Raw genomic sequence first — 24,501 nt, 5'->3', positions numbered from 1 at the left:
GATGTTTTGAATTACAGCTTGGTTAGGCTCCAGGACCCTCCCCAACCAGGGGAGGGACAAGTGGTAGAAAATCGATGGACGGATGGATGTTTTGAACTTGGAGCACCATCACTGAACCATTTTTTTCTCTCATACATGATAAAAAAGAATAGCAAGTTGCATTATGTTTATCTTGATTCATCATGACTGTTTTGATTTTGTATTATCTTTTGCTGTATTGATGTCATGTGTTTCACTAACTTTGCCGCTTTTCCTCCAGATTTGTGCTGTATTTGTAATTAGGAGGGTTAATTTACCAGCACCATCTGTCAGGCGATGCTGATTCATCGTGTTATTTTTTGGCATATCCTGTATGCTTCACCTTCTGCATGCTACAGTGTTTTGCTATCATTCCTAATTCCTGCATTAGTATTGTAGCTTTTGCCTGCTGTTCCCATTTCACCTGCATTCTCTGCATCCTGGGGTCAAGCCAACAATCGGAATGCGCCACTCTGATGTTATTGGATGTTCATTTCAGGTTTTATGTCCTAATGGATTCTAGATTCAATTCACTTATGTACGTGTGAACATTGCAAACATGGATAATTTCTGGTCAAAACCAAGATTGTGGGATATCTTTGTGTACAAGCCACTCCATAAGCAGTTAAACACATTACATCACAAGCAAATATACAGACAATTTCAGTTGTTGTCCTTTAAAAGGACCTACTGGATTGAAATAATTATACTTACAGGAAAAACAAAACACAAAATTCCAAATCAATAGTTGGGTTTCTAGTGTATCATTATCATTAGTGTTATTATCTAAATAGTAATAAAAATAATATTAATGATAATAATAATAATCATTATTATTAGTAGAAAATGGATGGATCATTATTATTCACCCAGAGTGCTATTTTACTCTTGTAGGCGGCTGTTTATCAAGGTTTGGCTTGAGTCTTTGACTTGATCCAATCCAGGAAGTTAGTGACCCGAGCATACACCCCCGGTTTATTCTTCTTGCCACACTGATCTCCCCAGCTAACCAAGCCGTAGACAACGTGGACGTTGTTCTGCTCACAAGTGAGCGGTCCTCCAGAGTCACCCTGCAACAAGATTAAAAAGGTCAAATCAGATCTTCACTGTATGAGTAATATGTAACTTGGACCTCACTCACCTGGCATGAATCTACCCCTCCTTGTAGGTGGCCAGCGCAGAACATGCCGTTATCCAAAACATTGCCATAAATCTTGCTTTCAGAGCATTTATCCTGGTTGATCAGCAGAACGTTGGCTTGCAGCAAATGGTTGGAACCGTAGTCGGCTGCACATAGGAATAGCGATGTGAATTACAGTAGTAAAGTAAGGTTATTTCAATGGAAACAAATAAATTATCCTGTGGAAACTCTATTTGAAGAACTTACATTCCTCAGTTGCACCCCAACCAGATATGGTACATTCCATCCCGTCATCTAGTGGGCCGTCAGGCAAGCAGGCAGTCTTTACGAACTGGGTCTCATTGGCACAAACACCATCAGTACCTTCCAGTCTTAGCAAAGCTATATAAGTGGATAATATAATGAATATTCTTAGATACACATAATCATGTCTAATTATTTTTTTATTATGCTGACAGTTTTGGCTGATCTTTGGACTCATAAAAATAGTACATACTGTATACCACAGTGAAAGGCCAAGTTATAATGCCTTTTTAACTGTTGCCTGGTTATCTAATGCAGCTGTAGCGGGAAATGAAGAAAGACTATGGGTGATCGGCTAGAGGTTTGCATGTAATATAACATGTGCAAACTTGATTGTGCACGCAAATCTGATCTACTAGTTTTGTGCTATTTTGCTCTGATATGAGCATAATAGAGAGTGCAATCCATTCAGTGTATCTGTTAATAGTTAAAGTTAAAAAGTTAAAGTACCAACGACAGTCACACACACACTGCCTTTTGACCCATCATGAGGGGAGCAGTGGGCAGCAGTGGTGGCTGTGCCTGTGAATAATTTTTATTGATTCAACCCCCAATTCCAACCTTTGATGCTGAGTGCCAAGCAGGGAGGTAATGGGTCCCAGTTTTATAGTCTTTGGTATGACTCGGTCGGGGTTTGAACTCACAACCTACCGATCTCAGGGCGGGCACTCCAACCACTAGGCCACTGAGTAAGCTATGATGTCATGATGTATATGCAAAATATGCAGTATGCTGATTATCAGAAGTCCCATAATACTGGGGAGAAATGATGCATATATGGTCATAAAGTGCTTGCAATATGATTTATCAAGACTAAAACTGTTCTGCGGCCGTTTTGCATTTACATTGTATTTAGTACGTTTGAAATATTTGTGCAAATTGGCACGGTTACACACAAAATGACTGTGAAGGGGAGGATATAATGCATTTTTTAAATTTTGAAAGTAATTCATTTCTTTTTTTTTAACTGAACCATTCTAAAGAATAACAACAACTTCCAGCCTAATGTTGAACATTTCAAATAATTACAAATTCTATATTCAAACTTTTGAAATAAATAGAAATGTACATATGCACACAGTCAGTGTATAGCATGTTTTGGTCATTGATTTATTTTTTCATGAGGGGGATTCATTTACTTTTGAAATACAATTTTTATTTTATTTTATACTGTCAAAGAGCAATAACCACAGTACGTCATTATATCATTCTGTGTTTATGTATAAAAACCCACTGATCTGTGATCCCCTGGTCTTTCTGACACAAAATACAACCAAACACAGTTTTTTTTCCCTACAGGCAAAATTCAGTTTCAATTAATGAAAAAACCCCCAACATGTTTTTGATCATTTATTGTCTGCTGACTGGTAATTTTAATTTTTGTCATATAACATATCACATAGGAATCCAACTGTTTTTCATCTAGTACAGTGGTTCTTAACCTGGGTTCGATCGAACCCTAGGGGTTTGGTGAGTCGGGCTCAGGGGTTCGGCGGAGATCAAGACATACCCGACTCATCGTGTAAATAAAAACTTCTCCCTATCGGCATATTACGGATACGGCAAGAGCAGAAGTCACACTGATTTGCAGGTGTGTAATTTGTTGTGAGTTCATGCACTGTGTTGGTTTTGTTCTTTGAACAAAGTGATGTTCATGCACGGTTCATTTTGTGCACCAGTAAAAAAACATGGTAACACTTTAGTATGGGGGACATATTCACCATTAATTAGTTGGTTATCAACATGCAAATTATTAACATATTGGCTCTATTAAGTACTTATTAATGCCTTATTCGGCATGGCCTTATTATAACCCTAACCCTCTAACCCTGACCCTAACCAAATAACTCTAAATTAAGTCTTTGCTACTTAGAATATGTTCCCCTAGTGTCCGAAAAACTCTAACTTAAGTCTTTGTTACTTAGAATATGTTCCCCATATTAAAGTGTTACCAAAAACATATAACTCTGTCTTGAATTTGAAAAAAAACATTTTATTTTTTATTAAAGAAGGGTTTGGTGAATTCACATATGAAACTGGTGGGGTTCGGTACCTCCAACAAGGTCAAGAACCACTGATCTAGTATATAATTGCTTTTCTACATGAAAAATATTAACGCTTTATGTCAACACTTTAACACTTATTTTTCAATTAAAAATTCTGTATTTATTTTTTTTTTGTTGCTTTTCTATAATCAAAATGAAATTTAAATAAACCTATCATATTTTCTTTTTCAATTCCCTTTTATAAAACAACAATTCAATGACCAAAAGATACATTGACCCACACACACCGTTTGCTATGTCGCTGTGCCACTTACAGCTAATTTTGAACTGGTCTGAATTAAATTTACGCTAAAACAAAAAAAGATCTAGAATTGTCCACCAATATTTAGATTTAATTAAACATGTTTTGATGTTCAATTCTACAAAATCACTCACCTATGTCATTGTGAACTGATGTTGAAGTCTCCCTGTAGTTCTCATGCACAATAGCCTCTTCAACGTTAATGATCTGTTCAGTGGGCTCGTCAGCATCCAGAGACAGTCCCCCCATAACCACCTGAATGTCATTTCTTGGTTCGCTGTTCAAACACATGAAAGGTAACACCACAAGTTGAAGATATTTGCACGTTTTTGTATCTATTCAGATTGTTCTTACATGCAATGTCCAGCTGTGAGTACCCAGCAGCTTTCAATAAGAACGCCTCCACAGATGTGCTTGTGTGACTGGGCAGAGCCCTCTGGTCTGATTTGGAGGGACACCTGCCAAGGTGTGGCCCCCGGTGGCACCTTCAATCCTCCAAAGATCCGTGTAGAGACTTTCTTTGGCTGAGGCTTCCCACAGGAGCTGAATTGTCGTGGCGAAAGTGTGGCAGTAGGTACAACTACACTAGCTTGGGGAGCCTGGGTGGGTTTTTGGTTTGGGTCAGCTGTTGGCGGCTGGGGATTTTGAGTAGGCTGAGGGGGAGCTGAAGGCGCAGGGGTGGCAGGGGGGGCTGAAGGCGCAGGGGTGGCAGGGGAGGCTGAAGGGGAAATGTCTAAGTGCCACCACAAAGACATACATATATGAGACATTACATTTGTTTATGTGTGTTTGAAAGACAAAGAGTTGACTTACCATCAGAGCACTCATTGACATCACAGTAGTTCCACAGCAGCTTATTGCCTCTTCTGAAGAAACACCACGGCATCAAGTCTCCATCTGGATTTCTAAAGGCAAAAAAAAAATCTCACATTAGGGGTCAAATTAGGGCCTTGGCAAAATCTTATTTTTTAACTCCAGCCCTTGCATAAATGTTCAAGTTTCTTTACCTGAGCTTTGTGAAACATTTGAAATACTTTTAGAATAAAACTTGAATTTAATTTGAGGCATGTTTTGAACTAAAACAAATTGATGGCAAATAAATAACATATTTTCCGGACTAAAATAAGCAAATCCCTTTTTCCTACGCTTTGAATCCTGCGACTTGAAAAACGGTGCGACTAAAATATGGATTTTTCTTCACTGACGGTCATAATATTTTGTGTTAAACAAATAGTTTTCATAAAGCTCCAACAGAGACACTGAAAAGGTGTGATATTATTTGTACTACGGCACCATCTTTTGGACCGGTTGGCTCACTGCACTTGCTGCAGGTTGAATGTCTACAGCAGGCCAATTCAACTGGCAGCTTGCGGGCCACATCCGCCCCACCAAAGCTTTTTTCATTTGGCCCTCCGAACATCATACCACCCCACATGGGACAACAGCAAGGCATATGTGTCACGATGAACCCTAATAACAAAATAAAAAATAAGTTGCAAAAATTTACTTTTAATAATGACTAAATAACAAAGTACGAATTGATTAAGTCATTGTTATTTGTTGGACCTTTTCAGCAACGTAAACAGTGTTTTAGACAAGCGGCAACAAGGGTAGACATACACACATGTGAGCTACATTATGAAACTTGGTCAAAAGATATTTATTTTCCTTTTGTTTTAAAATGACTGAAATCGTGATGTATTTTGTATTCATGGTCGTGTTGTTTTTTGTTTAAGAGTAACGCTGGGCGATCAGAGTTCGCTTAATACATGTAGCGCTAAATATGACCAGTAGAGGGCAACGCTACACCCTAGGTTTAATTGTGATGAGTCATTTACTGTTACATTATGTGCAATGTTTGATGTACTGTAGGTGTTGTTTAATTTCTGTAAGCGTAAACATATGTAGTTGTGTGAATGTATTGAGACTATACCTATGTAAAATACACAATAGACATTATTTAGGTAAAAGACACAATGGACGTTATACTTTAGTAATGTTTATTTTAACCTTATATTTTCAGACTTACTATGTAAATGAATAAATACGTTTAAATTAATCCAATTCAGGAAGGAACATCGATCCACAATAAACCTTCTGGAGCTTCTGTTTCTTCGTACCGGCAACTAGCTGCACACGCTGGAATTGAGTAGCAAAAGAAGAATAATACATTTTTTGATAGTGCAGTGTCAAAGCTCAAGTGTTTACTTTGTAATTAAAGGCCTACTGAAACCCACTACTACTCACCACGCAGTCTGATAGTTTATTAATCAATGACGAAATATTAACATTGCAACACAAGCTGGGCATCACGGTGGAAGAGGGGTTAGTGCGTCTGCCTCACAATACGAAGGTCCTGCAGTCCTGGGTTCAAATCCAGGCTCGGGATCTTTCTGTGTGAAGTTTGCATGTTCTCCCCGTGAATGCGTGGGTTCCCTCCGGGTACTCCGGCTTCCTCCCACCTCCAAAGACATGCACCTGGGGATCGGTTGATTGGCAACACTAAATTGGCCCTAGTGTGTGAATGTTGTGTGTTTTTCTGTGTTGGCCCTGCGATGAGGTGGCGACTTGTCCAGGGTGTACCCCGCCTTCCACCCGATTGTAGCTGAGATAGGTGCCAGCGCCCCCCGCAACCCCAAATGGGAATAAGCGGTAGAAAATGGATGGATGGGCAACACATGCCAATACGGCCTTTTTAGTTTACTAAATTGCAATTTTAAATTTCCCGGGAGTTTCTTCTTTTAAACGTCGCGTAATGATGACGTGTACGCGTGACGTCACAGGCTGTTAGGAAATATTAGCGCTGCGCACACACACAGCTAAAAGTCGTCTGCTTTAACGGCGTAGTTACACAGTATTTTGGACATCTGTCTTGCTGAATCTTTTGCAATTTGTTCAATTAATATTGGAGAAGTCAAAGTAGAAAGATGGAGTTGGTAAGCTTTAACCTTTAGCCATACAAACACATGGTGATTCCTTATTTGAAATTCCCGGAGGTGAAACTTTACTATGGATCACAGTGGTCAAGCGAACATGGATCCCGACCGAAAGTCAACCAGCAGGTTTCGGTGAGAAAATTGTGGTAAAAAGTTGCTTCTTACCGGAGATCAGCTGAACTTGTGCCGCCCATAAAGCTGCCGTCGACTTCCCTGAGACACTGCGCGTCAAGACACCCGAGGACACACACCGCCGACTAACAGGTACTGTTAAACTCACTAAAACACTAGCAACACAATAGAAAGATAAGGGATTTCCCAGAATTATCCTAATAAATGTCTCTAAAAACATCTGAATCCGTTCAAATGCAATCCCGTTTTTTATTTTTTCTCGTCCGTCGCTATCAATATCCTCAAACACAAATCTTTCATCCTCGCTCAAATTAAAGGGGAAATTGTCGTTTTCTCGGTCCGAATAGCTGTTTTTGTTGGAGGCTCCATTAAAAACAATGTAAATATGTGAGGAGCCGTCAAAATGTGACATCATCGTCTGCAACTTCCGGTAAAGGCAGGGATTTATTGTGGATGTTCTCTACTAAATCCTTTCAGCAAAAATATGGCAATATCGCAAAATGATCAAGTATGGCACATAGAATAGACCTGCTTTGCCCATTTAAATAAGAAAATCTCATTTTAGTAGGCCTTTAAGAAAACTAAGTCTCAAAAGAATATAACCTGCAGAGGCACTTCCTGACAAAACATCCACATTTCAAAGTCCGGCGCCCGAGCCCTTGGACTCTTAAAACTCTGGCTTTCTTCATTATGTAGTTGAATAGCCCTGGTCTACAGTGTTTCCTACTGTTTAGTGCCGTGAACCGGAAGTACAACTGCCGTTTCGTCTGCTAGCCATCCATGCCATACTACTCGTATGGTTTCTTCATTCATCACCCGAGGAACTATTGTAAGTTTTACAATACAACTCTTTTACGCTTCATAATGCGCCACACATCTTCGATGGGAGACAGTTCTGGACTGCAGGCGGCCCAGGAAAGTACCCACACTCTTTTTTTTTACAAAGCCACGCTGTTGTAACACTTGTCTTGCTGAAATAAGCAGGGGTGTCCATGATAACGTTGCTTGGATGACAACATATGTTGCTCCAAAACCTGTATGGACCTTTCAGCATCAATGGTGCCTTCACAGATGTGTAAGTTGGGCACTAAAACACCCTCATACCATCACAAATGCTGGCTTTTGAACTTTGCACCTATAACAATCCGAATGGTTATTTTCCTCTTTGTTCCGGAGGACACCACGTCCTCTGTTTCCAAACATAATTTGAAATGTGGACTCGTCAGACCACAGAACAGCTTTCCACTTTGCATCAGTCCATCTTAGGTAAGCTCGGGCCCTGTCAAGCAGGCGGCGTTTCAGGATATTGTTGATAAATGGATTTGGCTTTGCATAGTACAGTTTTAACTTGCACTTACATATGTAGCGACCAACTGTAGTTACTGACAGTGATTTTATGAAGTGTTCCTGAGCCTATGTGGTGATATCCTTTACAAACTGATGTCGGTTTTTGATGCAGTACCGCCTGAGGGATCAAAAGTCCGTAATATCATCGCTTAAGTGCAGTGATTTCTCCAGATTCTCTGAACTTTTTGAGGATTTTACGGACCGTAGATGGTAAAATCCCTAAATTCCTTGCAATAGCTCGTTGAGAAATGTTGTTCTAAAACTGTTCGACAATTTGCTTACAAAGTGGTGACCCTCACCCCATCCTTGTTTGTGAATTACTTAGCATTTCATGGAAGCTGGTTTTATACCCAATCATGGCACCCAACTGTTCTCAATTTGCCTGCACACCTGTGGGAGGTTCCATATAAGTGTTTGATGAGCATTCCTCAACTTTATCAGTATTTATTGCCACCTTTCCCAACTTCTTTGTCACGTGTTGCTGGCATCAAATTCTAAAGTTAATGATTATTTGCAAAAAAAAAAAAAAAAAAAAATGTTTATCAGTTTGAACATCAAATATGTTGTCTTTGTAGCATATTCAACTGAATATGGGTTGGAAATGATTTGCAAATTTTTGTATTTCGTTTATATTTACATCTAACACAATTTCCCAACTCGTATGGACACGGGGTTTGTATAATGTATATATAATATGTAAAAATTACATATATGGTATATTTTGTATTGCTACCACGGTACATTTTTAGTCTACTTAATACCTGCATTATCGTTTCTATCCGTTCCCTTTCCATCCTTTGAAACTGAGCTACAGTGTGGAACAATTTCCCTTGTGGATCAATAAAGTTTGACGAAGTCTAAGTCTATAGCAGGGGTTGGGAACCTATGGCTCTCGAGCCAGATGTGGCTCTTTTGATGACTGCATCTGGCTCTCAGATAAATCTTAGCTGACGTTGCTTAACACGATAAGAAATTAATAATTCCACTAGTAATCACAGTGTTAAAAATAACATTCAAAATATAAAACATTCTCGTGCATTTTAATCCATCCATCCGTTTCTATCGCACCTGTTCATGAAGTCGCATTAATGGTCAAAAGTATTTATTTTATTGTTGGTTAGCTTCAGAATAACAAAGTTATTAAAAAGAATAAGAGACTTATTATACTCTAAAAATGTTGGTCTTACTTAAAAATGCATGCATTTAGTTGCTGTAATCATGGAAAGTCCAAATAAAAGAGGAGGCGTAGAATTCTCTTGTCAGAGTGAGGGACGACACCGTACAAGGGTACAGGTCTGTGAGTTTCTCCTCATTGAGCTAAATTGAATCCTGTCTCTGTTTAATTCCTTGCTTCTTGTCTGTTTAATAGATGTCATCAGTGTTTGAATCTGACAGTTGTATTCGGTGTTAAAAATATTAAATGGCTCTCACGGAAATACATTTTAAAATATTTGGCTTTCATGGCTCTCTCAGCCAAAAAGGTTCCCGACCCCTGGTCTATAGGTTCACCCTCGCTCATGAACCAATTACATTGGGACTGTCTGTGAATGTAGATTGTGATTACAACTTCATACAGTAGGTGGCAGCATGGATCATAACTCTGCTTTTAAACACACTTCATATGCATCTGCTCTGCCAGAGAATAAGAAGATGTTTGCAGGAGGGATTATTGCTGCAAACGTAGCGAATTAGTCATATTTGGCCAGTATTCAGACCCTTCGAGATACCCATTTTTCAAGCAATTGTAGTAGTACCTTAACTAATGAGTTTACTTGGGTCTGAGCCAGAGCGCTTAACTCAAACTCAAATCAACATCTCCCCATCCATCCATCCATCCATTTTCTACCGCTTATTCCCTTTTCAGGGTTACGGGGGGCGCTGGCGCCTATCTCAGCTACAATCGGGCGGAAGGCGGGGTACACCCTGGACAAGTCGCTATCTCATCGCAGGGCCAACACAGATAGACAGACAACATTCACACTCACATTCACACACTAGGGCCAATTTAGTGTTGCCAGTCAACCTATCCCCAGGTGCATGTCTTTGACATTAATTCAAAGCAATTTAATGAAATATGATAAATATTGTTTAAAAATACAATAGAATATACTACTAACAACTACACTAGTTTTATGAATTAATCTACAGTATTTATCTTGGAGAGTGGACTTTTACGGTATTCCCTTTTTGCTGCTTCTCCGTCAAACACACCATTAGCCGCCTCACCATATGTATATTATTTCATCATCCTGGCGCTTGACTCAATTTGCTTCAATATGGTGCAGACTACCAGCTCAAATTTCTTTGCCAAGTTTGTGACACACCCTGTCTTTTTTAATTATCTATATCCTCAATTCAATAAATTGCATCCACTTTTTCTTCTCAGGACTGTCCTTCACGCTCACTTTCTTCCCTTCCACGGTCCCTGCCTAAACGCTATTCCTCTCTCCTGCAGCGTCCATTATAATTACATGCACATGCGTAATGGCCGTCGATGCAAATTAGACTATATGCTCCTTGGAAAAAGTTTTCTTGTATCTGCTCTTCATGGCCATTCTTAACACAGAGATGTCATATCAAGGGGCACGGCGGGACAAATTGCCAAGCAAGACACACTGTTACAATTATAGCGAAATAGCCCACCTGCAGAAATTATGAGGACCAAGGCCGTCACTGTCCTCAAAGTTGTTGAAAGGATCCGTTCCCTTCTCCAGGATGAAATGGGAGTTCCAATAGAGGCATTCAGCACCACCTACCGTCTCGCTCACATTGCCACGATATGACTCCCCGTCATCAGTATAACAATCATTTGGGCCTTGGAATGATAGCACTCTTGAATTAAGTTCAAATAATGAGTCAAGGATTATATGTAGTACAGTATTTACCAACATGGCAGAACTTTCCTGTGAATCCCGGCGGACACTCGCAGTCAAAGTCGTTACCATCCTTGATGCACGCTCCACCATTCTTACAAGGATTAGGTTCACACAGATTATCTGAGGAAGAAGCAAAACAACTTTATTTCGTAACCTTAGGCATGATTAAAAGCAGGCATTTATTAGTTTTGATCAATTCCTCACATGTTCTGCAATTTGGAGGCTGGAAGGGCTGCTTGCATTTGCACTCATAGAACGGAGGGGTGGAAGTCAGCACACAATCGCCACGGCCACATCTACCTCTCTTGCAAACTTTTCGACCTGAAATGTTAATCCATTTTTATTTTTGCAACGGTTATATGCTGTTTGGAACCAATGCCTACACCCGAATACAGGGCTGTCAAACTCATTTGCTTTGAGGGCCACATTGCAGTTGTGGCTGCTCTTAGAGGGCCACATGTTACATTAAATACATATGTAAAGTATGAATATAAACATATAATAGCTTTGTTACAAAATATGCAAAAGCAACTGTTATTGATTATTACATTTTTTACAGATTGATGGATAATTTGCTTTGAAATCTTAGGTCGGGGGTCAGCAAACCGTGACTCTAGAACAGGGTTCCCAAACTTTTTGACCCAGGGGCCGCATTGGGTTAAAATAATTTGGCCAGGGGCCGGGCTGTATATAAATATATATATATATATATATATATATATATATATATATATATATATATATATATAAATATATATATATATATATGTATATATATATATATAAATATATATATATATATATATATATATATATATATATGTATATATATATATATATATATATATATATATATATATATATATATATATATATATATATATATATATATATATATATATATATATATGTATATATTAGGGCTGGGCAACGATTAAAAATTTTAATCGAAGTTAATCACACTATTTCTCTGATTAATCGTGATTAACTGCATTGTATACGCAAAGCCCAATAATGAATACAAGAGTAGTGTGTAGTGCAACTTGATTGGAATATTCCCCCACATGAACAAAAGCGCCAAAACATTTGTTGTGCAAACGCAATTTAAATCATTCCTTGTTAAACAGTAGCAGTTAAATAGCATATTTTATGAAAATCAACTCAAAAAATGTAAATACAAACATTTAAGCTTATTACTACCACTGCCAGGGTATTTAAGTTATCCTGTTTGTCATGGATAATAAATATAATCTACAAACAAATCTCTGAGCCACAATCATAACATCTGAACAGGCAATTTCTGAGGTAACAGCAGAAACATTTTTTTTATCAGGGATCTTATGTTTAAAAAACCTATATTATAGGTAGTGGGCTGTTTTAGGGAATTTTTGATCAAATTATCCGTAGTAGCAATATTAATAATGTCGTGTTTATTCTGCGTAGTGCACTTAAAATAATTATGACCATATCTAGGAATTGATATGATGGGAATTTTCCGATTGTTTGCTTGGTGCTTTGATAAACTGAACGCATCATATACATGGTACTATATTGTGATGTTATGAGCCAGGGAATAAAAGAACTACCCTACCCAGCATGCAACAGGAGTGACGAGCATGCGTGGTAGCCCGGTATAGGTTGTGTCGCCATGACGGCATCTTGTATGTTGTGATATGCACGCTCTTAAAAGCAAACGTTAAGAACTCAGCCAATACGCCTCGTCTGCATTATTCATAAATGAACAGACAACACATATACTCCGCTGCTTCACAGGCCGCTGGATGTAGCCGGCAAAGTATTCCCATGCTAGCTAGCCGGTCTAGCAAGCACGCGTCATTCAGTCCAAAACGGCCCAATCTATCCACATTCAGAATTGTCTGGCAGTCGTAAGTGATCCCGAAGTGACCACGCTGTAAGCCAGCCATGAAATTTGCAGAGTTGTCCGGTATTTTTGCCAAATGTTCCATCTTTACCAAGAGCCCCTCAACGCCGGGCGACGCCATCTTGTTAAGAAAAGGCGTTAACAAAATAAAAGCATGTAAACAACATACGCAAATGTGCGATAAAATAATTGTCGCGTAAATAGATTGATGAGTTAACTCATAATTAACGCACTAATTTGCCCACCCCTAGTATATATATATATATATATATATATATATATATATATATATATATATATATATATATATACACACACATATACACACACATATATATATATATATATATATATATATATATATTTAAGTAGAGGCAAAAAGGGCATCGACGTGGATCTAGCTTCATACATTGTATGTATTTAGATTTATATATATATTGATAAATATAGATATATAGATAGATATAGATAGATATAGATAGATATAGATATGGATAGATATAGATAGATGTATCTGCGATGAGATGGCGACTTGTCCAGGGTGTACCCCGCCTTCCGCCCGATTGTAGCTGAGATAGGCGCCAGCGCCCCCCGCGACCCCAATAGGGAATAAGCGGTTTAAAATGGATGGATGGATGGATGGATATATATATATATATATATATATATATATATATATATATACATCCCATCCATTCATCCATCCATTTTCTACCTCTTATTTCCTTTTGGGGTCGCGGGGGGGGGGGGGGGCTGTTGCCTATCTCAGCTACAATCGGGCGGAAGGCGGGGTACACCCTGGACAAGTCGCCATCTCATCGCAGGGCCTATATATATATATATATATATATATATATATATATATATATATATATATATATATATATATATATATATATATATATATATATATATATATATATATATATATATGTATATATGCCTACCCCCAGACTAAACGACTCTGAATCCAATAAGGAATGTAACTGTCGCAAGAAACCTGATTGCCCTCTCAATGGGGGGTGCTTACAAACATCAGTCGTTTACCAAGCAAAGGTAATACGCAAGGACATTAGCACATCCGACACGTACGTAGGATTAACTGAAGGAGCGTTTAAAGCCAGATGGAGCAATCACAAGGCCACCTTTGGAAACCATACCTTGCGGAATTCTACAGAACTCAGCAAGCACATTTGGAACCTCAAAGACAATAATGTTAAATATTCAATAACCTGGCGAATTCTTGCATCCAGCACACCTTACAACAGTGGTAATAAAAAATGCAACCTATGCTTGAAAGAGAAACTGTTTATTATATATCACCCAGACCAGTCATCCCTCGACAAGCGCAGTGAAATCATTTCAACATGCCGCCACAGACGGAAACACGTCCTAGGTAACACATGAGCCAATCACCACGCCCCTATACCTGTGATGAGGTGGCGACTTGTCCAGGGTGTACCCCACCTTTCGCCCGATTGTAGCTGAGATAGGCACCAGCGCCCCACGCAACCCCAAAGGGAATGAGCGGTAGAAAATTTTTACGGCTGTTTAGTAGAGGCAACAAGGACATCAGCGTGGATCTACCTTAGCTTCATACATTATACATATTACATTATATGTATATACATATATATATATATATATACATATATATATATATATATTTATTTATATTAGGGCTAGAAAAAACACATAGGCTATTTCATCCCTACAAGCTTGTTTCACGGGTTTCCCTGACCTAACGTATATTCCGCTCTACCCCGGTATTGAGCATTGTATAACGGATAAAGCACAGAAACTTCGGCTATATATAAATTTCGATACATCCATTTACTTTACTTAAATTTATTTTCACGTAAAATAACTCATTTTTAACGTGTGGCGACTTTTTATTTTATTTTGTAGTAGTAGCGACTTCCTCATTTATGGAATCCAGTTGACTTCCTTTGTTTTCACTTTATCGAACTGCGCATACAAGTGACGTCGAGGAATTACAGTCTGATCAAGAACACAATTTACCATTTTGGCCTGCAGTGCAAACGTAGTCAAAGTGGGATTTTTTCCCCTGTCTTCGCTGGTCACATAAATGATGTGGTGGGTCACATAAAATGATTTGGCCTGCCACATAAATTACATGGCAGACCATGTTAAAATTGTGTGGAAGACCATGTTAAAAATGACAAGGTGGGCCATATTATGGCATGCCATGTTAAAATTATGGGATGGGCCACACAAAATAATGTGGCCCGCCAGATTTAGCCCCCAGGCCTTGAGTTGGACACCTGTGCCCGAATACAGTGGTTCTCGACCTTTTTTCAGTGATGTACCCCCTGTGAACAATCTTTTAATTCAAGTACCCCCTAATCAGGGCAAAGCGTTTTTGGTTGAAAAAAAGAGATAAAGAAGTAAAATACAGTACTATGTCATCAGTTTCTGATTTCTTAAATTGTATAACAAATATTGCTCATTTGTAGTGGTCTTTCTTGAACTATTTGAAAAAAAAGATCTATAAATAACTAAAAACTTGTTGAAAAATAAACAAGTGATTCGATTATAAATACAGACTTCTACACATAGAAGTAATCATCAACTTAAAGTGCCCTCTTTGGTGATTGTAATAGAGATCCATCTGGATTCATGAACTTAATTGTAAACATCAATATTTATGGAACACAAAAGATCTAGCTGTCAACACTGAATATTGCATTGTTGTATTTTTTTTTCACAGTTTATGAACTTACATTCATATTTTGTTGGAGTATTATTCAATAAATATATTTATAAAGGGTTTTTGAATTGTTGCTATTTTTACAATATTTACAAAAAAATGTCACGTACCCCTTGGCATACCTTCAAGAACCCCCAGGGATACGCGTACCCCAATTTTAGAACCACTGCCCTAATAAGACGATTTCTCCAACCTTTCTCGCATCTCCTTCCCCTGTAAGGTCCTGGACAGTCACATTTGAAACCTTTTTTCCCTTTCTCCTCACAGACTCCATTATTTTCACACGGGTTGGGGTTGCATTTGCCTGAGAAAAAGTTCGGGAAAAGAAAACAAAGTAACATCAAGGGATTTAAAAGGCAATGTTGCATATCAAAGGATGACAGAAAGTGTGTATATATGTGTGTGTGTGTGTGTGTCATATTTCTTACCTGCTGGTTCTTGGAGATCAAAAAGCCATTCACTGACTTCATCATCCTCATCGTCGTCATCACCAAACTCCTCCAAAAACCCAAAGAAACGGTCTAAAAACACAAATGATGTGATTCAAACAAACGGCCATTATCTGTTATGTGTATTAAAAAAAAGAGATCAATTACCCGCTATTATGTCCTGAAATCGTTCTTTCCTTTTGTCCAGTTTTCCATGTTTAACAGCTCTCATTTCATTGTGCTCATGGTCATGCCCATGATGATGATGATGATGATGAGGATGATGATGTTGATGTTTTTTGTGCTTTTTAGGTTTTGTCTGAATCATTGGAAAGAAATTGGTTTGTTTCTAGAATGGTTGAACAAAATTTGGTTGCAGTCACTTTTTTTTTGTAATCAGTTATTTGAATGGCTTATTTAAATCCATTTAAATTCAATTTCAACACCAATAATCTGTATGCTGAATAGAGTAAACAATCAAACTTATGACGGTTATTCCCAACATCTGTGCCGCAGTGCATTAGTTTGTCGCGATAGATTAATCGATGTGTGGCGGAACATATTAGAACAGTGCCAAGAACTCCAGACACCCCTCATCATCAATTACATCGATTTCAAGAAAGCCTTCGACAGCATCCACCGGGAATGAGTGTGGCAGATCCTCCAGCTATACGGTATACCTTCAAAGTACGTCAACATCTTCAGAGCCCTGTACCACTACGCCACCTGTCGAGTGAAACAGCACAACCGACGACTTTGACATTGTGACCGGGGTAAGACAGGGTTGCATCTTGTCCCCCTTACTGTTCATAATTGTCATTGACTTTGTCATGAGGAAGTCTGTCGTCGGAACAAACCTCGGCATTAAGTGGGGAGGGGACAAACTGGCAGATGTGGACTTTGCAGACGACTTGGCCCTGCTTAGCCATTCCTACGCTGCCCTCCAAAAATTGACCAACAATCTGCATGACCAAGGGGAAAATGTTGGCCTGCGTACAAGCCAAAAGAAGACCAAGGCCATGACCTCCGCACAAGACGAAAACGTTCCACTGCTCACCGTAGGCAAACAAGGCATAGAGTACGTTAAGAACTTCACTTATCTGGGAAGCACCATTTCAAACACTGGAGACGCAGAAAAAGATGTACAGACTAGAATCGGAAAAGCTGCAGGAGTCTTCTAACGCCTCCGGAAAATCTGGTCATCAAAATCTATCAGTACGTCCACAAAGCTGCGCCTCTATATGTCAGTGGTCATCCCTACAGTGACCAATGCCTGTGAGACGTGGATGAAGACATCAAGCATTACAAACAACCCGGATGTCTTCCACCGACGGTGCCTCAGATATATCTTGAGGATCTCATGGAGAGACCACATCACCAATGAAGAGGTGATGAGAAGGGCAGGGTTAGCAACATTGTCCGACAGTGCGTGCTCTTTCAGTCATCCATCCATTTTCTACCGCTTGTCCCTTTTGGGGTCGCGGGGGTCGCTGGAGCATATCTCAGCTGCATTCGGGCGGAAGGCGGTATACACCCTGGACAACATTCACACTCACATTCATACACTAGGGCCAATTTAGTGTAGCCAATCAACCTGTCTTTGGAAGTGGGAGGCAGCCAGAGTAACCGGAGGGAAACCACGCAGTCACAGGGAAGACATGCAAACTCCACACAGAAAGATCCCTAGCCCGGGATTGAACTCAGGACTACTCAGGACCTTCGTATTGTGAGGCACATGCACTAACCCCTCTTCCACCGTGCTGCCGCTCTTTCAGTCAATTAGTGTGCACATATACAGCCCAGCCCCCGGCCTAATTTTTTTTAATTGGAATTTTGAAGAATTCATCTGAATGTGCATGAACTTTTTCTGTTCAAAATAGTTTGAAATGTCACATGTGAAATGTTTAAATAGTAACTGTCAGTTTACTCAACTGTGCCAACTGTACTACTATATGAGTACGTATTTTCTATTGTTTAATTGAAAATAAAACAGCAAAGTCCATTTGGCTGTCATACATTTTAATTATGAGACAAAGTTGTGTCAAAGTCATGATTTTTTTTCCATGCTTGAAATAACAAATTCTTACTTTAAAAAAAGTAGTTTTATGCTTGTGAGTGTTGATGACACAGCTTTGCAACAGTTGATATTCTAGTTTGAAGCATGTTTTACTCAATTTAGGTCATAACATCTCAGCAACAAGCTGTAATATCTTACTGAGATAATTTAGGACCATCCATCCATCCATCCATTTTTTACTGCTTATTCACTTTGGGGCTGCTGGTGCCTATTTTACCTACAATCGGAAGGCGGCGTAAACCCTGGACAAGTTGCCAACTCATTGCAGGGCCTAACTAAGGACCAAAACCCTTAAAACAAGTGAAACACTTGAACATAAAATCTGCTTAGTGAGAATAATTATTTTATCAGACAGAAAACAAGCAAATATCACCCTTATTTGAGATATTTAATCTTACTTAGATTTCAGTTTTTGCAGTGTATGATTAATCACAAAAATATCTTATGGAATATGTATAAACACAGATTAATCACACAAAGTATTTTCCAGGTCTCCTTGTACAGAAAATGATCAGCAGTGTCATCTGAGTATGTCAATAATCTGTTTTGCCCAAGCGATGGGTTAAAGCAGTGGTCCCCAACCACCGGGCCGCGTCCCGGCCGTGTCCCGATTGGTACCGGGCTGCAGAATCATTTTTTATACATTTTTGTTTAAAAAAAATAAAAATATATATGTATATATATATTTATTTTTTTATTTTTTATTAAATCAACATAAAAACCCCGATATACACTTACAAGTAGTGCACCAACCACAAAAACCTCCCCTTTTCATGACAAAAACGTCCCTTTTTCATGACAAAGAAAAAAAAAAAAAAAAGGACCCCCCCTGCCCCAAACCCCCCGCTTCCCCGCCCCCCGTCTAATCTTGAACAGGTTTGTGCTGAAAACAAGGTTTTGTTGTACTTGTGCAATGACAATAAATACCTATCCTATTCTACCCTATCCTATGTAGAAAATACAATTGTAAATTGGTCTTTGAGTGCAACAAGAATAGCTTAGTGTATTTAACACCTTTGAATTTGTATTTTAATCTTGTAAAATTAAGAACCAAATGCTAAAAGTATCGTAGGAGTTGTTGAGATGAAGCCAAAAATATATATATTTTTTTTCTGGTCCCCTTTATTTTGAAAAGTATCGAAATACATTTTGGTACTGATACCATCCATCCATCCATTTTCTACCGCTTATTCCCTTTTGGGGTCCCGGGGGGCGCTGGCGCCTATACCAGTACCAACATATTGGTATTGGGACAACCCTAGTTTTAACACTGTGTTTGAATATCAGAAAATAAAACACTGTACTTTAATCAGGTGATTATTTGGCTTACCACGAGATGAAGCCCGCATACCACTATTGAATCACTGCATCAAAGGAATGTTCCTGTATGAAATTCTGACAATAAAATGGCATACGTGGGAAAATATTGGAGGGATTTTTAAAGTTTATAAAATGTATGCAAGCAAATGTTTAACTACAATTATCGTGATTAATCAAAGTTCAAAGATAATACAACTAATCGGATTTAAAATGTTAATCAGTTGACAGCCGTATATAATATGGAAACGATACCCAGAGGCAGGAGTGACATAATTAACTTGTGTCATGCCATTCACATATTATTTTTCTTTGGTGAAGTGCTTTGAGATTTTCTCATTTAAAATATGTGCCTCGGGTAAATAAAGGTTGGGAAACACTGTTTTATGATGATTGCCGCACAAAAAAGATTCAATTTGGCAAATTGCTCTCCAATCCCAAGCAATAATTCCCATGGAAATGTTCCAACTTTGAAAAGTCTGTCAATGTTGCATTTCCGATCGTGATAAGTTAATTTACAGTGTTTAAAAAAATAAGATATGGTTAACAACTGGATGACCAGGAATAGCAAGAGTTAATATTGCAGCGTCGTGTACACTAAGCATCTAGCTGTAGGGATGAGTGAATACATACTTCAGCAGGGATGAGGATCACAACAAGGAAAAGGCAAAAGAAGATGAGCTTCAGGTTCATGATGGCAGCAGATCAGCCCAAAGGCGAGTGTGCAGCAGCAGACTGCTGCCACGCTTCAAAAGTGTTGCGTAAGTTTACTAACCTTTGATTCGCCAACTTTGTCTGGCATTTGGACTTCATGCAGGTCAGTGCTATTGATTTTTACTAAACTTGCAAAAATTACAGGTCAAATGCCACCCACCTGGAAAAAATAACCAGTCTTGTTTATCGTGTGATTTCTCTGAATAGACCAAGCAAAGGTGCTGAAACACACTCTGGCCTCAAGAAATCATGTAGTAATGTGCTGATGTGCTGTTTAGGTCCTTATTAAAATGACATATCCACCCTTGAGGGAAAAGTTCATAGAGCATATTTGCAAAGAACAAATTGTTTGTTTGAATGTAGACTTTGGATCTACAGAACAAACACAGGGTGGTCTCAAATAAACTTGACCTGTTATTCAAAGAGCCTTTACTCCCAAGTTCTGTGCAACGGGAAGTAAATGACAAAGTCGAGGATATTTCAGTGGGGAAGGAACTTGCCCTAAGGATCAGAAGCCACATTAAGAGGTAGACAATATTCACACTGTCACTGAGCAGAAACTGAACCCACATTTCAGCCAACCTATTGTGTCATTTTTCATTCTATTATTTTGTCAAATAATAAGTGGCCTACTGAAACCCACTACTACCCACCACGCAGTCTGATAGTTTATATATCAATGATGAAATATTAACATTGCAACACATGCCAATACGGCCTTTTTAGTTTACTAAATTACCATTTTAAATTTCCCGGGAGTTTCGTCTTCGAAACGTTGTGTAATGATGACGTGTACGCAAGACGTCACGGGGTTTTAGGAAGTATGAGCGCTGCGCACACACACAGCTAAATGTCGTCTGCTTTAACGGCATAATTATACAGTTTTTTGGACATCTGTGTTGCTGAATCGTTTGCAATTTGTTCAATTAATATTGGTGAAGTCACAGTAGAAAGATGGAGTTGGGAAGCTTTAGCCTTTAGCCACACAAACACACGGTGATTCCTTGTTTAAAATTCCTGGAGGTGAAACTTCCACATGGATCAGAGCGCGGTCAAGAGAACATGGATCCCGAACACATGAGAAAATTGTGGTTAAAAAGTCAGTTCTTACCGGAGAAAGGCTGAGTTTGTGCCGTCCATAGCTGCCGTCGACTCCCCTGAGACACTGCGCGTCAAGACCACCGTGGACACACACCTCTGACTATCAGGTACTTTTAAACTCACTAAAACACTAGCAACACAATAGAAAGATAAGGGATTTCCCAGAATTGTCCTAGTAAATGTGTCTAAAAACATCGGAATCCGTCCCAATGCAATCGAGTTTTTTTTTTTTTTTCTAGTCCGTCGCTATCAATATCCTCAAACACGAATCTTTCATCCTCTCTTAAATTAATGGGGAAATTGTCGTTTTCTCGGTCCGAATAGCACTTTTTCTTGGAGGCTCCCATTAAAAACAATATGAATATGTGAGGAGCCGTCAACATGTGACGTCATCGTCTGCGACTTCCGGTAGAGGCAGGGATTTTCTCTTAGCATTGAAAGTTGCAAACTTTATTGTGGATGTTCTCTACTAAATCTTTTTAGCAAAAATATGGCAATATCGTGAAATGATCAAGTATGACACATAGAATGAACCTACTATTCCCGTTTAAATAAGAAAATCTCATTTCAGTAGGCCTTTAATACCTGCTTACTTTCTCTTTTAACATGTTCCATCTACACTTCTGTTAAAATGTAATAACCATTTATTCTTCTGTTGTTTGGATGCTTTACATTAGTTTTGGATGACACCACAAATTTAGGTATCAATCCAATACCAAGTCGTTACAGGATCATACATTTATCATATTCAAAGTCCTCATGTGTCCAGGGACACACTTCTTAAGTTTATAAACATAATATAAATATATAAAAAACCGAAAGAAGATGTTGTGATGCCAAAAAATATTGACGTAATCATAGTAGTATCAACTAGATACGCGTCTGTACTTTGTGTCATTACAGTGGATGTTAGGTGTAGATCCAAAATATATATTTTGCAAGTTTGGAACGCACGTGGAAACTGGCTCCATAAAAGGCTGCGGCATTGTGGCAAAAATGTGGTGAGAGACAGCGGAAAAATAATCCTCCGTCCTTGTGCAGAAATAACTAAATATTGTCTATTCAGCAATCACATTGTTGAGCAGCTGGATGACTTAAGGCTGATTTAGATCAAGCAGACATCAAAATATATCTCCTATGTAAAAAAACGTCTTGCAACATTACTTTTACCAGAAGTCTACCAGAGCGCACCTTTGGCATTCTAAAGACTAGTTTCCATAAGCTAAACAGTAGATTAGATTGCACTGGAGGATCGCTTCCAAAAAGTGGTACAGATTATAGTTGTGTGCTGCATGTTCCGGAACATAACAAAACACTACAGGTTGGAGTATGATAACAAGAATGTGAATGGAAATGTCTCTTATAGCACTTTTGTACTTGGTATCAATTGTACATGCAGTCTTAATTGAACATCCGCAACACGCCAACTAATAAAACCTACATTATTTTCCAAGATGGCGCCGCAGTAGTGGCTGCTGTTGGCAGGAGCTCTGTGCTCTTGTATCATCCGTTGGGGTTCCTGATGTCTCCCTCTTGTTTTTATGTGTTTTTTTGCCTTTTGGTTCAGGACCCTTTGGGACTGTGTGACAAGGGGTGGCACTTCGTGACTTCTGCGGTGCTTTTTTGTGGACTTCTGGATCTGCCTCCTGGGAGCCTTTTGGCCATGGAGACCAGCTGCTCGGTCTCTGCCACACCAGAGTCCGTTTGGAGAAACTGGAGGAGATGCGGATGAAGAGACAGAGCTGCAGAGCTAGCACTGAGTTCCGGGTCGGACAAGCTTCACAGTGTCTTGGCTAAATGAGCAGGTATCGGACACCTCGGTCTCCTTGGACGTATCCTCGCTCATCTATGCGGACTGGACACAGGTCGAGAGTTGGTGGGCGGCCGAGGGTGGAGTAGGCTCTCTTGGTTGCTTTGTTGGGTCTGCTCCTGTCTCGAGCCATGCTCCCCCCACCACAGCAGACGATGGCGTGGAAAACCGCGGAGGCCACCACAGTGTATATGTTTTTTTGTTGTTGTTGTTTTACTTTTGTGGCTGTGTGTAGAAGTAGCAGCTGGTTCCATCAGCTCTGCTGTTTTAATGTCTTTAATGTGTTAGGAACTGATCATGGAGGTGACCCCAATGCACAGACAGGAGGCAAGGTTGAATTACAAAAAGGGAAAAATTTAAAAAGTCCAAAAAGAGTAACAAAAGACAATTGGGCAGAAGTGCACACCATGAATTACAAACAAAAACAGGTTCTTCAGTGGTCGGCAGGGGAAAAAGCCAGAGGTGAGAGATTACAGGACAAAGGAGAGACAACGTACCAGGACTGACGAGGTGAAGCGGGCGCATGCACGTGGGAAGTTCAAGAGACAATAACCGGCAAGACCAAGCTGTCAGTGACGAGCTTAAATAGTCCGAGGTTGAAATTGGTTGCAGGTGTGCCTTAATGTCTGCCCTTCGCTGGGGACTAATGAGCTGAAGGAAACAGACATCACAATAAAGGAGAAGGCAGGGAAATGATAAAACACAACATAATGTCCTTTGTGTTCTTTGATGTTTCCCTCTTACACACGTTTATGTTCCCCTTTGGCCTCAGGCTGGAAACCCTCTCCCGGGGCCCAGGCTTAGATAGATTTTTTTTCTCAAACCCACCCCCTCCAGCCATTACCTCTTTCTCACCTTTTATTGTTAGATACATCGTAAGTTAGCAGACCTGTTCTGTCTCCCTGTAATGTTAACGTGCACCCCGACTCAAACAAGTTGAAAAACGTATTCGGGTGTTACGATTTAGTGGTCAATTGTACGGAATATGTACTGTACTGTGCAATCTACTAATACAAGTTTCAATCAATCAATCTTAAATGGGACTTTGCTGAAATCGTAATTTCCCCTTGAGGATTGATAAACTATTTATGATTTTGATTCTGATTATATAGATATGTTTTTTTGCACTTGTTATGTGGGATCTAAGCTGATCAGGCCCTTAAAGAACTGTACTATTCTACTTTTACATATCTGCTACAGCTCCACTATCACTAACCTGAAAAAATAACATACTCCACCCAAAATGTAATAATGTTGTCCTGAGGCCCATTGGTGTCGTTTGTACAATCTTACAAACATGAACAAAGTTTTGTTTGGACAGCAGTTAAGTTTTAGTCAGTCTTTTGACAAAAAATATATTCTAGTTTGAGTCATTTTGAGT

At 39.2% G+C, this 24,501-nt stretch overlaps 1 protein-coding gene across 1 annotated transcript; it reads right to left on the bottom strand.

Annotated features, from left to right (window-relative positions):
- Nucleotides 1-497: 497 nt before the first annotated feature.
- Nucleotides 498-20,287, bottom strand: LOC133559195 (hyaluronan-binding protein 2-like). Its single transcript, XM_061910711.1, has 13 exons — nucleotides 20,129-20,287; nucleotides 16,270-16,420; nucleotides 16,102-16,194; nucleotides 15,867-15,977; nucleotides 11,265-11,381; nucleotides 11,070-11,180; nucleotides 10,828-10,999; nucleotides 4,583-4,674; nucleotides 4,124-4,502; nucleotides 3,904-4,046; nucleotides 1,406-1,540; nucleotides 1,160-1,305; nucleotides 498-1,088 (listed from the first exon to the last, which is right to left on the bottom strand). Exons 1-13 carry the CDS (start codon nucleotides 20,186-20,188, stop codon nucleotides 924-926), a joined length of 1,875 nt encoding a protein of 624 aa, XP_061766695.1. The 5' UTR covers nucleotides 20,189-20,287; the 3' UTR covers nucleotides 498-923.
- Between the last annotated feature and the right edge of the window lie 4,214 nt (nucleotides 20,288-24,501).

This window comes from Nerophis ophidion, linkage group LG09, assembly GCF_033978795.1.
Source record: "Nerophis ophidion isolate RoL-2023_Sa linkage group LG09, RoL_Noph_v1.0, whole genome shotgun sequence".
Lineage (NCBI taxonomy): Eukaryota > Metazoa > Chordata > Actinopteri > Syngnathiformes > Syngnathidae > Nerophis > Nerophis ophidion.
The sequence above is the reverse complement of the archived record's forward strand: the minus strand, read 5'-3'. Positions and strand labels throughout refer to the sequence as shown.

What these genes read in the sequence shown, in the direction of transcription:
- LOC133559195 (XM_061910711.1), bottom strand. Translation starts at nt 20,188, where the DNA reads ATGAACCTGAAGCTCATCTTCTTTTGCCTTTTCCTTGTTGTGATCCTC. An exon ending in ATCAGTTCACAATGACATAG is followed by an intron (nt 1,541 to 3,903) that starts GTGAGTGATTTT and finishes CCACTTATATAG; the next exon opens with CTTTGCTAAGACTGGAAGGT. An exon ending in TTGGGGTGCAACTGAGGAAT is followed by an intron (nt 1,306 to 1,405) that starts GTAAGTTCTTCA and finishes TCCTATGTGCAG; the next exon opens with CCGACTACGGTTCCAACCAT.